The sequence below is a fragment of the Patella vulgata genome, chromosome 1 (genome assembly GCF_932274485.2).
Source record: "Patella vulgata chromosome 1, xgPatVulg1.2, whole genome shotgun sequence".
Lineage (NCBI taxonomy): Eukaryota > Metazoa > Mollusca > Gastropoda > Patellidae > Patella > Patella vulgata.
The window spans coordinates 1,676,267-1,693,324 of NC_065879.2; the positions used below are offsets into that span (position 1 = coordinate 1,676,267).

General features: G+C 35.2%; 2 protein-coding genes across 3 annotated transcripts in view; both read right to left on the bottom strand.

The window, feature by feature from the left end:
* Positions 1 to 2,506: 2,506 nt before the first annotated feature.
* LOC130010254 (endoplasmic reticulum chaperone BiP-like) lies at positions 2,507 to 9,763 on the bottom strand. The gene is made up of 7 exons (XM_050533352.2): positions 9,654 to 9,763; positions 8,900 to 9,170; positions 7,535 to 8,014; positions 6,822 to 6,976; positions 5,858 to 6,093; positions 4,985 to 5,134; positions 2,507 to 4,361 (listed from the first exon to the last, which is right to left on the bottom strand). The coding sequence occupies exons 2-7, from the start codon at positions 9,031 to 9,033 to the stop codon at positions 3,549 to 3,551; spliced, it is 1,968 nt and encodes a 655-aa protein (XP_050389309.2). The 5' UTR covers positions 9,034 to 9,170; positions 9,654 to 9,763; the 3' UTR covers positions 2,507 to 3,548.
* A 1,311-nt stretch (positions 9,764 to 11,074) lies between these two features.
* The window catches only part of LOC126808511 (cell adhesion molecule DSCAML1), a 57,032-nt gene continuing 51,048 nt past the window's right edge, over positions 11,075 to 17,058 (bottom strand). For both annotated transcript variants that reach the window (XM_050533267.2, XM_050533270.2), the window contains one exon: positions 11,075 to 16,011. In XM_050533267.2, coding sequence (XP_050389224.2) covers positions 15,856 to 16,011 — 156 coding nt within the window. In that variant the 3' untranslated portion in view covers positions 11,075 to 15,855. The remainder of the gene's footprint in view (positions 16,012 to 17,058) is intronic.

Sequence of the window (17,058 nt, forward strand, 5' to 3'; positions counted from 1 at the left end):
CATACTCTTCAAACTTGGAGCCTTCGTGGCTTAGTGAGTAAGATGCTGGCTCCTCACAAGCCAGGAGGTCCAGCGGGTTGGATCAATCTCCTGAACAGAGTTGTCTTCCCTTGCAGTCCACACAAACCAGGAGGTCCAGGGTCGTACAGAACGGAGGGCCTAGCAATTACAGAGTCTACGTCATGTATGTGACAAGGAGTAGGGTTGCCTGTCCAGCCTCGTGGTTTTTCTCCGGGTCCTCCAATTTCTTCCCACTGCTAAAAACCCCTACACGCAAGCAAATTATTGAAATAAAATTGAACCATGTTAGTCACGAAATGACCTAGTTTGTGTCAAGTAGACGTTACGCCCCCCCCCCCCCATCTCTCTCTCTCTCTCTACCCACATCTTCTATAGACGGCTTGATCTCACTTTAACTATACTATTCAAAAAAAGTAGGGGATATTTGATTTTTAAGTGTTATTAAAGTCACCTAATGAAACTGACGAAGAAACAAATAACAAAATGAAATGAAGTTCACATTCATCGATTTATTCCAAATGATCGTTAGACTAAGTAAGGCACAGACTGACCATTATAAGGGTAAAATGATACCCGGGGTCAAACAGCAAAGTTACCACAGCATCACAACCAAGTCAGTAACGGGTAAATCCTCCTCTGTTTGCCAAACAAGCATTGATCCGACGTGGCATACTCCTAATGAGACGTCTAAGGTCATTTTGGTCCAGATTGTCCCATTCCTGTTGCAACGCAGCAGCAAGTTCTTGGACATTGGCAGGACGTTGTTGACGTTGACGTAACCTCTGTCCAAGCATGTCCCAGACATGCTCGATGGGGGAGAGGTCGGGACTCAGTGCTGGCCAAGGTAATGTGGTGATGTTCTGTTGTTGGAGGTAACCTGTAACGATCCTGGCCCTGTGACATCTTGCGTTGTCATCCTGGAAGATGAAACGGCGGCCATGACGTCGTGCGAACGGCACAACATGGACTGCCAAGATGTTGTCCCGGTAGTACTGGCCTGTAACACGCCCTGCAACAACATGTAAAGCCGTTCTTCCAGCAACAGAACCACCCCCAAATCGATCATGTCTGATGACGTTAACGTCTTGGAAGCGCTCGTTTCGACGACGCCACACCCTCCTACGTCTGTCCAAAAAATCAACAGTGAACCTTGACTCATCTGAAAACATCACATTGCTCCAGCGTCGATTATCCCAGTGTTGACGATCCCTACACCAACGACGTCTTGCCTGAATGTGATGATCTCTCAAACAAGGGATCACGCGAGGACGTCGGGCGCGAAGGTGACCCCTATGCAGTCGATTCCGAATCGTCTGGCCACTCACTCTCACACCAGTGTCTGTTTGAAGACGAGCGCTGATCTGATTTGCTGTGATGACACGATTTCTCAAGGCCAAGGTACGGATAAATCGATCCTGGGCTTGAGTTGTCGCCCTTGGTCGACCTGAGCGTGGTCTGTCCTGTACAGATTGTGTATCACGGTATCTGGACCATAGCCTGCTTATGACAGACTGAGAAACATTCATCGTCCGCGCCACAACCGCCTGTGTTGTGCCGATCTGTAGCATGCCAAGGGCACGTAACCTTTCATTTTGGGTAAGCCGACGCATATCAAAATTTGTTTTCTGGTCACTAAAACAATTAAACTGATGTTTCCACCCTGGAATTCAATGCCACAATGACTGTAACATTCAAAGTCAGAGTCGTGCAAATCTTGGGTTGGACCCCCATGATGATCCCAAGCATCACCTGCATTCCATGCGGTAGCTATTGGTGCGTTTGGGCGTCACATGTAACTGGAAATGTTTCTTCTGTTAGGTTCTATAGTGACTTTTTTCGTAGTCATTTGCATATTTTAGTATTATGCCCCCAAAATCAAATATCCCCTACTTTTTTTGAATAGTATATATACGTCTTCAGGAACATGGCTTACCCCCAATTGTCTTGAATTGACCCAGGTACCTGTTAGATTTGTGATTTTATGTGTTGATTTGTTTGGTGAGATTTGCCAGTTTTGAGGATTTTGAGGATTATTTTTCGGAGCCACGGTGGCTAAGTGAGTAAGATGCTGGCTCGCTAGCCTAGAGATTGCGGGTTCGATCCCGGTGTTGGCAGAGAAAGTTTATTGAGATTTACCGGCGTTGTTTCCCCTTGTCAGCGGGGTGCAGGACAGCTGTCTAGTCGTTCGGATAGGACAGAAAACGACAACCCTGTGTACACATTGGTATGTACATAAAAGATCCTTGGCAGTTGTAATTCGATACAAGAATTACGCCGCTGTCCGAGTAAAATTTCCCTCATAGCACACTGTACGGCGTATGCCCGTCTTCATTAGCCCAGTCGGAGCAGAACAGTAGGACGCTAAACCCCCATTTCATTTCATTTCACCATTATGTTGACCTTAAATGACTGAGGTCTAGCTCCTCCAACCCTAAATGGTAATATATAACAAATAACCTGCTGTTTCGTTAAAAAAAACATAAAAAATTCTGTACCATTATCTTTTTTTTAATAAAAATCAATAGTTTTATTATTCGATATCTCAACAAAAATAATAATAGAAATTATATACATGTAATACGGTTATAAGATATATATAATTATTATTTACATGTACAGACAATAGAATATACAAATCAAATCTATTTAAAATATATACATGTAGGGCCTATATATATCCATACTCAAAATGATTTGGTCCAAAAATAAAAATTGTTGATTTTATTAGATGTGGGTTGACAATTTATCTTTGTTGCAAATTTTACATCTATTCAATAAATCCAGTTGACCGATTTGATCTTCCACTGACTACACAGTAAGCCAAAAATTAAACTAAAATTAGTAAACGACACAACAACATCCGCTTAATTTTTCGAATTTTTTTTTTTAATCGCATAGGACTAGCGCCATCATTAATTGAGAGAACCCACCAAATAAACCTATATTATAAATCTATTTGGATCTAAATCAAATCGGATCAGAACCTTTAACATAAAATACAAAGTGTACATTATTATTCATTTATCCACCATTTTCACCCACAGAAATCACGTTTCTCTTAGGAATAAAAAATATAATATATACAAGTCGAATCATCCTCTACATTAAACTAGCACACTTATCTTCACTTTCTTCAAAACAATTTCACAATAAATAAAACAGGGAAAATAATTGCACTTTTATCACAGATGTCTAAGGCAGTGATGACTCTCGATAATAATAATTTGTGGATGATTTTTATGTACAATGTTCAATCATATCACTGTCAAGTATCAAAAGTATGATATAAACCAATTAAAACATTTCTTAAGTATCGTGTTTTTGAATTTGGTTGACGAGTGGAAACAGTCTACAACCATTAGCAATCTGCTGTAGCCTAACTTCAAGACAAACAGCTTTAAAAACGTGTAAATTAGTCCTAGTATTTCCGACCCCTGACGATATTATGATGTTGTCCACAGATAATTATTTGAGAGTCACCCGAGTCATCATCTAGAGACATTTCAGAATTTTCAAATCACATCTATCTATAAGTCAGTTCTATCGTTATCTGTCGTTGTTGAATCCGAGTCAGAATTTTGATAAAGTTTTGAAATAATTGGTTGAACGATCTGATCTAATTCTGATTTCTGTGATTTCAGTTCCTCGGCGTCAGCATCTTTATAATTTTCTAACCATTTCATTTTTCCCTGAATCTCTTCTTTTATCGTTTCTTTATCTTCCTCACTTAGTTTAGATCCGAGCTTTTCTTTATCTTCAATCTGATTGGATAACGAATAAACATAACCTTCAAGTTCATTTCTGGCATCAACTTTTTTACGAAGTGCTTCATCATCTTCTGCAAATTTTTCTGCATCTTTCAACATTTTTTCGATCTGTGCTGGTGTTAATCGGTTGTCATTATTCTCTATCACTATGTTGTTCTTCTGACCTGTTCCTTTGTCTTCGGCAGACACTTTTAAAATACCATTGACATCAATTTCAAAAGTGACTTCAATTTGGGGGACACCGCGTGGAGCTGGGGGAATTCCTGTTAAATCAAATTTACCTAATAAATGATTGTCTTTGGCCATAGTTCTCTCCCCTTCAAGAACTTGAATTGTAACAACAGGCTGATTATCGGCAGCTGTAGAGAAGATCTGAGATTTTTTGGTTGGAATGACGGTGTTTCTGGGAATAAGTTTGGTCATGACGCCACCCATGGTTTCTATGCCAAGGGTCATTGGATTAACATCCAGAACAACATAGCTTTCATCCATCTTTTCATCACCAAGGACACCAGCTTGTACAGCAGCACCATAGGCAACAGCTTCATCAGGATTGACACCACGATTCGGCTCCTGTAACAAAATGTTGATTTAATGATAAATTAGATTTGCAGAACACATAATATTGTTTAAAATAATAGAATGCATTTGTTAGATTTTCACTGAATGAAATTTGTTGGAATACGGAAGGCCCTTTTGGATACATGTCTAATGTGAACATTTGTTTTATAGAAACTCCAACCTGATCATATCATCAATTTTAATGATAGAGGTTTCACCAGATTTTAAAAAGTAAGCATATTCTGGATGTTATTGTTGCTGTCAGTCAATAGGATTCTTGTGAACCCCATAAATAAGTTTCATTTTATGACTCACATAAATCTAATCTTTAAGTGGCATTTAGTGATTTGGCAACACAATAACGGAACACAATTTTTTTATGGGAAACAATCACTAGTTTTATTCTAAAAGCACAACGTTTCGACAAGTATCCTCTTATCGTTATCAAGCACAATGACATTTAATATAAATCTAATCTCTTGTGTATAATGAAATCATATTGCTTACTTTCTTGCTAGTTTACTGCCTGATGAAAAGGAGCTGAATCACTACTTTGCTTTTCTGTTAATATATAGGAACTCTTAACGGTTTGATTTAACCATATAAATTTATTTATGTAAATATGATCATCTTACCTTGCCGCTGAAATACGTTTTCACAAGTTCTTGAATTTTAGGTATACGTGTTGAGCCACCAACCAGAATGATTTCATCTACGTCTGAAGTTTCTAACCCAGCATCCTTCAAAGCATTCGTTACTGGTTTCAAAGTCGATCGAAACAACTCCTAAACATTAAAAAAAATGTGTGTTTTAGAGAATCTAAAAGAAATGAAATGAAATGGGGTTTAAGGTCCTACTGAAGACGGGCATACGCCATACAATGTGCTATGAGGGAAATTTGCCTGGACAGAGGCACTACGGCCTCTACTCTTATATCGAATTTCAACTATCAAGGGATCTTTTACGTGCAAGCCAATGTGTAAATGGGACCTCAGTTTTTCGTCCCATCTGAACGACTAGATAGCTGTCCTTGTCAGGCCCTCCGTCCTGCATCACTGACAAGGGAGAACCGCGCCGGAAAATCTGGATGAACTTTCTCGGCCAATGCAGGGATCGAATCTCAAGAAGTTGCAGCTTAACATTATGGGCCAGGCAGAGAGGTTCATATCATCCCCTCTGTACACACATCCTATCTATTTTGGTTTAAGTAAAATAAAAAAATATAATATGGGCTTTTATTATGACTATAAAGCAAAAAAGAATTGTCTTAGGTATGGAGCTCAGACCCAAAGATCTATGAGAAAATATTCCCTGTTTGTACGTGACAAGGAGTAGGGTCGCCTGTCAAACCTCGTTGGTTTTCTCGGGGCCCTCTGATTTCCTCCCACTGCTAAAGATCCCTACGTGCAAGCGAATTATTGAAATAAAATTAATTAACTATATGTCGAGTGGATATTAAACCCCATTCCTCTCTCTCTCTCTCTCTCTCAACAAGGAAATTTTCTTACCATGTTCAATTCTTCAAATTTAGCTCTGGTTAAAGTTTCTGAGAAATCTTCACTATCGAATAAAGATTCAATTTCAATTCTAGCTTGATGTTGGGAAGACAAGGTTCTTTTGGCTTTTTCTACTTCACGACGTAATTTCTGTACAGCTCGGTTGTCCTTTCTAATATCTTTACCACTTTTCTTTTTGATAACTTTTAAGAAATACTCCATTACTCTTTGGTCAAAATCTTCACCACCTAAAAAAATAAAATTATGACATTCAAATAATTTGGGGGGCTGGATAGAATTTAATTCATGTACTTTTCAGACCTTTTTTAAATGAAAATTGTCTACCAGATGGAATCACATTCCTTCGTAATGATTTGTTTATTTTGTTTGAGATGAGAATAATATTTGTAAGTTAATTAAAGGTCAATCGGATTAAAATACACATCTATATTTCGTTTCGTTTTTTTTATACTTTTGATGGTCTACACTGCATGAAGATCTGACCGGTTGTAGTGGAAGGCCGCGTCAGACCTATACGACGTCAGACATGAATAATCAATCCGCACTGATGTTTCTAGTGGTTTACCCACAGTTCCGTGCATGGCATGACAAGATCTGACCGGTTGTAGTGGAAGGCCGCGTCAGACCTATACGACGTCAGACATGATTAATCAATCCGCGCTGACGTTTCTAGTGGTTTACCCACAGTTCCGTGCATGGCACGCTAAGAAGTCGCCGTAACAGATGGTTTCATCGGCTAATCCCTCACATCATCCAGAACGCGTGTTATATAATAACTCTTCCAGATTCTAGTGTCGTAAAGACAAGTAAAACGAAATTTTGAACTATAAAAAAAACGAAAGATAAAGTGATTTGGACTTTGTATTAATCCTAAATAAAGTATAAAATAAAACGAATCTGCAAAAAGGATGGAGCCCTCCTTTAAATATACGTATTATTTTAAACATGGACTTACCTAAATGTGTATCTCCATTAGTTGAAAGAACTTCAAAAACACCTTGATCGATTGTAAGAGCTGAAATATCAAATGTTCCTCCACCGAGATCATACACAACGATGTTCTTTTCTCCACCTTTCTTATCTAAACCATAAGCTATAGATGCTGCCGTCCTGTAAATTAGTAAAAAAAATATCTTTTCTTTTACTGGATGCACACATACATATTGGGTGAGAGGGGCGGGGGTGCTTAACTGTAGCCCACCCAACTGTATCTGGAGGTACAATTTGGGATAAAATTAACATATCTTCCAGCAATAATCAAATAATCAAATGTCTGAGGGAGCTAGCCTGGAAATAAGGCATCTGTCACTGACAATGTCAGGCACCGATTCAGGCTTTGTCAGGCACTAAACCTTCTAGTGCCTGTCATTTTGTCCAGCACTGATTTGTCTTTTTTATTGATATTATTAATACATGTCCGGCACTAAGTTGAAAATGTTAGGTACTATTTCATTAGTGCCTGACATTTTGTCAGGTACATCTGAAACCGTTATTTCCAGGCCTGCAGTGAGAGAGCTAGCCTCTATCAGACATCGTTACTAAAGTAACTATAAGGCAAGTATATGTACATGTATTCTTGTAGATCTACTCTCGTGCATTTACAAAATAATATTCTACAAAGTCTTATATTTGGTCATTAGGACTAATGTATACAATAATTTTACTTACGGTTCGTTAATAATTCTTAATACATCTAGTCCAGCTATTCTTCCGGCATCCTTGGTAGCCTGACGTTGGGCATCGTTAAAATAGGCGGGAACTGTGACAACAGCCCTGGTTACATTTTTACCCAAATAATCCTCCGCGATTGCCTTCATCTTTCCTAAAACCATAGCAGAAATTTCTTCAGGGGCAAAGATTCTCTTCTGACCCTTGACAGTTACTTGGATATGTGGTTTACCATTTTTGTTGACAATTTTAAATGGATAATATTCTTTGTCTTTCTGAACAGATGGGTCATCCCAGGTTCGACCAATCAAACGTTTAACGTCAAAGACAGTATTTTCAGGGTTAGAGGTCAGCTGATTTTTGGCAGCATCACCAATAAGACGTTCTCCTTCATCTGTGAAAGCTACGTAAGATGGAGTAATTCGATTACCCTGGTCATTTGGTATAATTTCTACTTGCCCTTTAGTGAAAATTCCAACACTATAGAAAATAAGAGATCAATAACAACAATTTATTAATGGACAACGATAAGACATATTTATCTTTATACACAGGACACCATCACATGTAAACATCAATAACAAACAATAAGAGACATGCCACAAATTACCTTGATGGTGATCATAAATTAACTATTATAGAGATGATAGAAGTTGTTTAGGCTGAATAACTAAATGTACAGTATATTCTTTTGTGTGTGTGTGTGCGGGGTGGGGTGGGGGCATTCAAATAAAAGATGCATATGAATAAACGTGTAACTCTTGATTCTTGTTTGTTTGTTTTTTTATTAAAGGAGCTAAATCACTAATATTTTGGACCTAGAATTTGACCCAAATGAGTCGCAATGCATATAATAATGTAATGTAATCTGATTGTATATAAACTGATTTACATTCAATTGTTTCCGTTTTGACTCTTAATTTGAAATCAGTTATGACCAGCGAAATACGGCATGAGACTCAACCAAATGGCAATTTCTAGCGTCTGGTTATTCCAGTCTATTGCGCATGCTCTCCAGATAAGATATAGCATCACCGTTTGACATGCGTTGTGGATGTCTAGCCTCGTTCTTTCTGGTCATTTGTTAGAAATGATGCTGAAACGCACTATGGTACACGATTCGTGTACCAATGGTAAAATGTTTATTTTGTCTTAAATATTGGATATCAGAAGCCTACCTTTTCCCGGTAAGATAACAACATCAATGTTGATTTGAATTGACAAATAATTCGTATTTTGAACGTGTAAGACTTTGGATGATTTTGAGTTAGAGACTTAGCTACTTTAAATATAACATAGACCAAGATAGGAAAACTTGTTTACATAATGCCCCTTAAATTTAAAGATTATTATTAAATAACCTACCATGAATATGTTGTACCAAGATCTATTCCAATTACAGGACCTTCATCCTGTTTGTTGGCCTTGTCAGCTAAAGTTACTGCAAGTACACAGCTGATAGCTATCATTAACATCATCATCTTTTTGGCTCTATCCATTATTTTTTTCTAATTAAGGGATGAACAAGTACTCCTATTTTCTTCAAATAAGTTAATTTTATCCAAATTTTTCTCAGTTCTTGTTCACTGCACTAGAGTGTATCCAGAATATAAGTATTATCTTCTAATTTCCTTGCCTAAAAAATGAAATAAATCAATTAAAACGATACTGAAAAAGATATAATAAGCTCAGGTATCTGAAGGAATAAAATAGCTGTCAGTTTTGTCATGCCGTTTCTAAACACGTGGGTTTGTTTACAAACACATGACCAATAGTAAAAATTCTATCATTATTTATATGAAACGAAAAATCGTATAATTCCTGTTATAACAAATTTTCTCATTATTCTATGAAATATTTTGGATTAAAATACGTTCAATTACATAATAAAGACGAGATTAGCTTACTTTAAATATTTGTTTCAAATAGTTAAATACAGTTTTTAAGCCAGTCGAAACGCCTCTTTACCAGTACTAAATATGGCAAAAATCGTTTTGCATAACTTTCATCCAATCAGAATTGAGGAATCATTTTCGACTATCCAGTAGTGTTGTAGTCTACTATAATATGTTTTTAGATAATCAAGACTAGCAATATGACGTCTGCATTTCATACGAACCTGTCAAAATGGAATGATCGTTCACTTTGTAGAATATTCGCTCTCAATAAAAATGTTTGGTTGATTTGCCTTCGGTTTTCTAATATCTTTTCTCTCTCTTCTATAATTTGAAAATGCTGATTTTGATCCATTCGGACGTTGTTTATAAAGAGATCCACATCGTTTTAGCAATTCGTGTTCTTTCCCCATTGGCCTAAACTATTACTAGGCGCATTTTCATTGGACAAAATGTACACGTATTCTAAAGTTGGATAATACGGAAATACTGATGAAATTATCCCCAATTATGATGTCACCATTTTAAACTTGACGCAGTTTATTCCTTAAAGGGACAATAACACTCTTGCTGGCTTGACAACTCCAGAAAATAAAAAAATAGCCTTATTCTAAGTACTAGATGTGTTAGTGTCCTTACCTGTTGTGTAAATTATCCATTAAATCCTATTTTACTTGTCCAAAGGGTTCAAAAATATTTTTAAATCCAAGTCACATTTCAAAAGTTTTACATCAGGCTTTTCAAATCATTTAGTTGAATTTTTCCAATTTTTTAAATTAGGTGTGTTAAGATGAAATTTTTATCATCAATTAATTGGAATATTGTAAAATAGTACAATTTGTTGACCATAATAAAGATTGGGACACATTATTTAGTTACAACAAGAGTGGTATTGAGCCTTTAACAAGAGAACAAAACAAATACACTCAAGATAACTATCAGATTTCAAATCATGCTAATTGATTTATTCACTTTATTTATCACATGAATCCAACTTAATCATTCATCATATTTTAAATTTACAAAGTTAAGGAAACTCTAACCTTTGTCAAATTTAATTGTTCTGTCATATTAAAGGCCCAATACCACTCTTGTTGTAACTGAATAATATGTCCCAATCTTTATTCTGGTCAGCAAAAACAATGTTTTGCACCAAATTTGAAAAAAAAATTAGCCTCTGTCACGTTCACAAGGTTTTCGGCAAGGGTGTGCGTGTGTAAATCCGGAAGGGAAAGACGTAGAATGCTGAATATTGACAGAGTTTGGCCTCTTATGACCACAATGCTTCACTCCAAATTTGAAAAGTTTCCCTCAAGAATTACAGCCCTATGGCATTCACAAGGTTTTCTCTGAAACGAAAAGTCGCGGAATGTAAAAATCAACTGGGTTCGTCATCTCATGACAACGACGCTTCACACCAAATTTGAAAACTGTAGCTTCTATTGCATTCACATGCCAATTGTTGATGGACCGACGGATAGATGAACATCCTTTATGGAATCGATCCATGTTGGCGTATGTTTCGTTGCCTAGCAACCTATCATTAGAATACCGAATCATACCACCATGACATGGTTTATTTTTTTACCATTGCTCAATCACATCCACTGGATTCTGTTTGAGAAAATAAAACACAAGAAAGGGATTTGAAAATATGGTTTTATTCATCCTAAGTAATGTGTATAAATAAAACTGGAATGCATAAGTGCAAAGTATTAAACAAATTATGACAACACATTACTGATACAAGCACACGGTATACAGGGTGACATTTGGCTGCCAAAGACATTATATCTACTATAGAACTCTTATTAAATATTTCTATATAGTTTATAAATATGACCTATTATAAAGGAAACAACATCGAAATGAATCTATTAGGTTTTTTTTATGCCATTATTTCTGATTTTGTTCCCGTTTACTCCAAGGTCATACTTATAAACTGTTTATGGCTCTACACTTTGTGTTTAACTAATCAAAATGTTATTAGCTCTGAATTTTGATACGGTTCTCGCTTACAAGTTTGAAAACGACAGGCAAGCTTAACCCACTTTCTGAGTCAAATGACAGTTTAAGATTCCCCATTCTTAATATATTTTAGAGAGAGTTAGGCCTTACAGGAATTAAGTTCTTTTTGAATCGGATGAGTGTGGTTTTTGTATTAATTTTTTTTTTTATTGGTATGTAACCACCAGGGTTCTTAATCCATTTTGAAACGAACCGGCCAGAATTGGGTCCAATGAGGTCCAGGTACGAACTTGGTTTTAAAATTTTAAGCTTCCATTCCCTTTAATATAACCACCTCATTGACGAGGATAACAGTGGATATCCAGACCTTGTTGCTAGTTGTGAAGGTTCCCCAAAATATAGGTCCGCTACTGATTGGTATCAAATCAAACTGTAGGTGAAATACAACCTAACAAGAAATGGAATGAAGAAATATTGACATAATTTTAATTAGATGAAGTAAAATATGTGGGTATTCGTTGTAACGTTGGAATATGTTTTCTTCTTCCTTCATATAAGACACATGCATTAAATTACCATGGTTACCCTTAATTGCTGCCTTTAATTAAAAAGACGACATTTATAATAAATGATCATTTGCACATCAGAACAGTTAATTATAATTCGTGCATTTATTTAGTGTAGTTCTACTTCTTGTACAATCAACAACAATTTTTATAAAAAGTCAAGCAGGGGTTGCCATAGCAACAGTTCTGATTTAACAAGATCAACAAACAAGGCAATGCTCAGGATATCTTCTTAACAATAAAATTTGGCTATTTAATTAATGTTTGATTTTGAAGAAAAGTGTTGATATTGGACAACTGATATTATGAATCGAGTTCTTGTCAAAATGACGCCATATACATCAAACGATCATTTCACATAAACATACAAATATTTTTGGAATGGTGAGATATCGAATAATAAATAAATAAAATTTAACAAGTACTATACATTGCATATAATAAATATATCACAATTATTGATATTATTCCACTATACGCCCCGACATGACAAATTGGCATCTTCAAAAGCAAAATTTACAGCACCTTATTGGCTAATTTAAAGGGGCATTATGGGAGATTAGATAAAAGAGTTGAAAGTTCTCGCTTTATTAGTTAAAAAATAGATAACATAAATAGAATATGCTGAAAATTTTAGTCAAATTGCACCGCCCTGAACCGAGATATTAGCTTTTGAATTTTAGGTCTAGCCTCGATCATTATTACTAAAGTCGGTACGAAAAAAAAATAAAGTCTCCATTATCCACTTTTACGTTTATTTTTTTTTTCAAAAAATGTATTCCAATCTGTTAAATCGCAGGATAGCGATGTCATTGAGAGTTGATTATGGTCTGGATAAGTTAATGTCAAATTAATAATTTAGACAACATTTCAGGCCTAAAGAAAGACCTGCAATAGGTAGATTTAGATCTTGCATAATGTATGTTTAATCTTAGTTTAAAGGATATAAAATATCACCATTCTGCCATCTTAAATAATCTGTTAAATTATATGATAATGGCGTGCATCGTTGTCTGAAGAAAAAAGATGCCTAGAAGAATCTCACTTTAAATCGCTTTTTAAAACGTTTATAACATAAATTATTATTGGTAACAAAACAAATGTTCACAGAATTGTCTCTATAATTATTTAATTATGAATATTTTGCCAAATACTCGATTTCTCACGATTTCTCATTTTGTTATCACCTAATCAATTTGGTTTCTGTTATAAAACTGTGAATCTCGAATTTTAGTTTGGGTTAGTAAAGAATGATCTGGTGTGTAATTTTAGCAAACACGATTAATTGACTTAGAAATAGTTTATAATTATGTGTTTTCAAACATCATATTTTTAAAGCTAAACTGAAGGACGTAGAAAGCTAACACTACATAAAAACATGAAGCCAAATGACAATCTATCACTCAACTATGTTAATCTGATTAAAACATGGATCCTATTTCGTTTCGTGTTTTTTTTAAATGAAATGAAATGGGGTTTAACGTCCTACTGTTCTGCTCTTATGCTGGGCTAATGAAGACGGGCATACGCCATACAGTGTGCTATGAGGGAAATTTTGCCTGGGCAGCGGCACTATCGCCTACTCTTATATCGAATTCCAACTGCCAAGGGATCTTTTACGTGCATTCTAATGTATACACAGGACCTCGGTTTTTCGTCTCATCTGAAGGACTAGACAGCTGTCCTTGTCAGGCCCTCCGTCCTGCATCACTGACAAGGGGGGTCTTTTTTATAGTTCAAAAGTATAAGAAAACGAAACGAAATATAGATCTGTATCTTAATCAGATCGTGACTATGTAAGGTAGCCTACTACATTAAACAGCATGTGAATTGAAAAATAACTTGTTAGTATCCCGATGGGCAACAACGTGATTAAACTATCCTATTATGGCTATTCTTTGTTAGATAATAATATTATGTTCAGCCTTGTAGATAACGGGACAAGTCTGTAACAAGATGGCGACAATCAATATTACCATGATCTTGGGAGGGTAAAACTATAAGTTTTAAATAAATTACATTTTCAATACAAGTGTTGACTAGTTATAACACACACAGTAATATAAACGTGTCTGACATCTAAAATCGTTAGTTCCAGGCCTGATAATAATAAAGTCAAAACAGTAAAAAAAGTAAATTAAAGATTCTTATCGGCTTTGGGAGAGAGGCCAAAAACTTGCTGTAACAGACCGTTTCATTGGCTAATCCCTCACATCATCCAGAAGACGGGTTATATAACAACTCTTCCAGATCCTTGTGTAGTAAAGACAAGTAAAACGAAAAATTTGAACTATAAAAAACGAAACGAAATAGGATCTGTGTTTTAATCAGATTGAAATATCCCTAAAGATATGTTTTTGGTATGGTAACAAAGACATTTTTTCTAGTAGTTTGGAGATGTTTTCTGATAGATGGTTTTGGTGACTATCAAGGATATAACATCTTTAAAGACATTCATTAATATAATTATGGTTTCGCTTATGTTGTTGTATTTTGTCTCTATATATTTGCCTCATATCTGCATTACTGTATTAGCTTGATAACTTTCAGAGAATACTCTACGAAACATCGCCTTAAATACACTAGTAGCTGTTGTTCAACACTATTAGCCGTTTTCAATAAGTATGTGTTTTGTTGTTTCTCTATCCAGTTATTAAATGCCATTATATTTGTCTTTATATATTTGCCTCATATCTGTATTAGCTTTATAACGATGAGAGAATATTCGCCTTAAAATACACTAGTAGTTGTTTTCCATAAGTATGTGTTTTTGTTGTTTTTCTATCCAGTTACTAAATGCCATTTAAAGATTATATGACCTAATAGTGAAGGTTTAAATTCAGACATTTGTGGCACAAAACATGATTTAGTATATGCATATATAATTTACAATCATATGTTAAATTCATTTATAATATTTACAAAATATAAAATCAATAAAATATTAATGACAAATTAATAAGTATTATAATAATATGTACGGGGCCCCGAGTTCACAAAGCATTCTCCGACTAAAGTATTTACTCAACTTTCAATCACTCTTTATGAGAAATATCTTTGATCCAGAAACACAAAACTTTGCACATAGTTTCTTATTAATGTATTTGATGCATTAAAACAACAAAAGTTTTATAAAGGGCTATATTTGAGTTAAAATAAGGTAAACAATTTTGAGTAAATTTTTAACTTAAGTCTGAGAATGCTTTGTGAATTCGGGGCCATATATGATTAAAACGCAATATAAAATAATGGAATGCTTTAATTAGGTTTGATTGATTGATGGATGATGAATGATGATGATGATGATGATGATGATATTGATATTAAAAATAATGCTGTTGTTCCAATACAAAGTCAACACACAAGAGACACTTTATATTTAAAGCTCGATTAATTTCCTTTGAACAAATTATTTTGATATATTAGAATTAATCAATACTGCTATAGGTTAACTACCCTTGGTAATATATTGAAGTTTAACATAAATTGATTGGCTTTAGACTGGTAGTACAATACTTCTACCAGGAGCAATGCCTTTGTATAGATCCTGTATGGTCAGGAAGACTACCTTTGACACTACTCCTTATAAGGCATTGTGTCTTTAATGGGATAGTCAGACTATTACCAAGGGTAGCTAACTCTACCAAGCCTAAGATGGCGCCAGCTGTGATGTAATAAAGAATCATACAGCTCTTTAATGAAACCTATTGCTCTAATTCTTCATAATAGCAATCTTAAATTATCCATTAAGTACAACAGTCCAACAGAAATAAACTTGCGTTAAAAATAAAGATTTTCCTTAAGATTTAAAAAAATCTTTTTAAAATCAGGGTTTAAAAAGAAAATTCTATAATGGTTTCAAAACCTCCAAATATTCCCAAGGTTAACTGTATCATAACATAGTTCTTTCGTTGTAGATGACTATCGAATCATTATGAACCAATGAATCTGTATCGTTAGCCGAGATACTTAACGTACTGTTCCTCATGACAGCAATAGCAGCGGCACTCCCACTCTTCATTCTGTTCTTCTTTAATTTTTTACCCATCTGAAAATACAAGGACATACACTGCAGGCAAACAAAACATACGCCCCCCCCCCCCCAGCATCTATGTCACCCCAGTAGTCCATAAGGATTGGCACATTGTGATAAAAGTATGGCAATTTTGGTATATATGGAAAGTAGAAATATCCAATCTTACTAGACAAATACTGGATTCACTGAAAAACACTCATGGAGCGCATACAGGACAAAAATGTAAAGGTTTTCCCTAATTGACAGCCCGACGATTAGCAGTGTCTGCACGTGTGACGTCGAAGGTTGCATGCAGAGATTGAGCGCTTGATGTACATTTTGATAAACTTTATGAAGAATTAGATAAAAATCACGGAAAACGTGGGCAGTGGATTATCCGAAAATTTAATTAGGCTTCGATATTTGTAATAAATAGTCAGCGATTAAAGACAACATCATCTTATGTATGCAATGAATTCTCCTCCGACTTCGCTTGCGTTGCTAAGTACCGAGAGAGGTAAGTCACTTGACACAAACATGACCTCTTTTGATCGATTTTTTATAGCTAGTATGTTTTGAGAAGGATTTGAAGCAAAATTATGATAAATTAATTAGTTTGAATATATTTTTAGTCCAAATATACCATTAAATCACCCAGTTTGTACCTGGGAATGTATCTTTAAGAGCTACAAAACAACCCCTCAAAAAGTTATCAAAAAATCACTTCAATTTGATAGGCTTTTTGCTAGTATTTGTGTAAACAATACATAAATTTTAAGTTATTCATATGATAACTATAGTTGCTAGAGAGACCAAGACAAGACAGTAATTATCAGAAATCCTGTAAATCAATCGACTGCTAAATTTGTCTCATGAATATACTGTGATATTATATAGAGAACTGTCAGTCACTGTTTATAAACAACCCTGCTGTACATACTACAATTGATACCCTCTGTAGGTTGTTCTAGATGGATACACAATAAAAAAAAATTGTTGGATGAAAGAATGGAATGATTGACTGTTCCCCTCATTACGTCTTAGCCAGTTTATAAATTTGTATATTAAATAGTAAGTAAA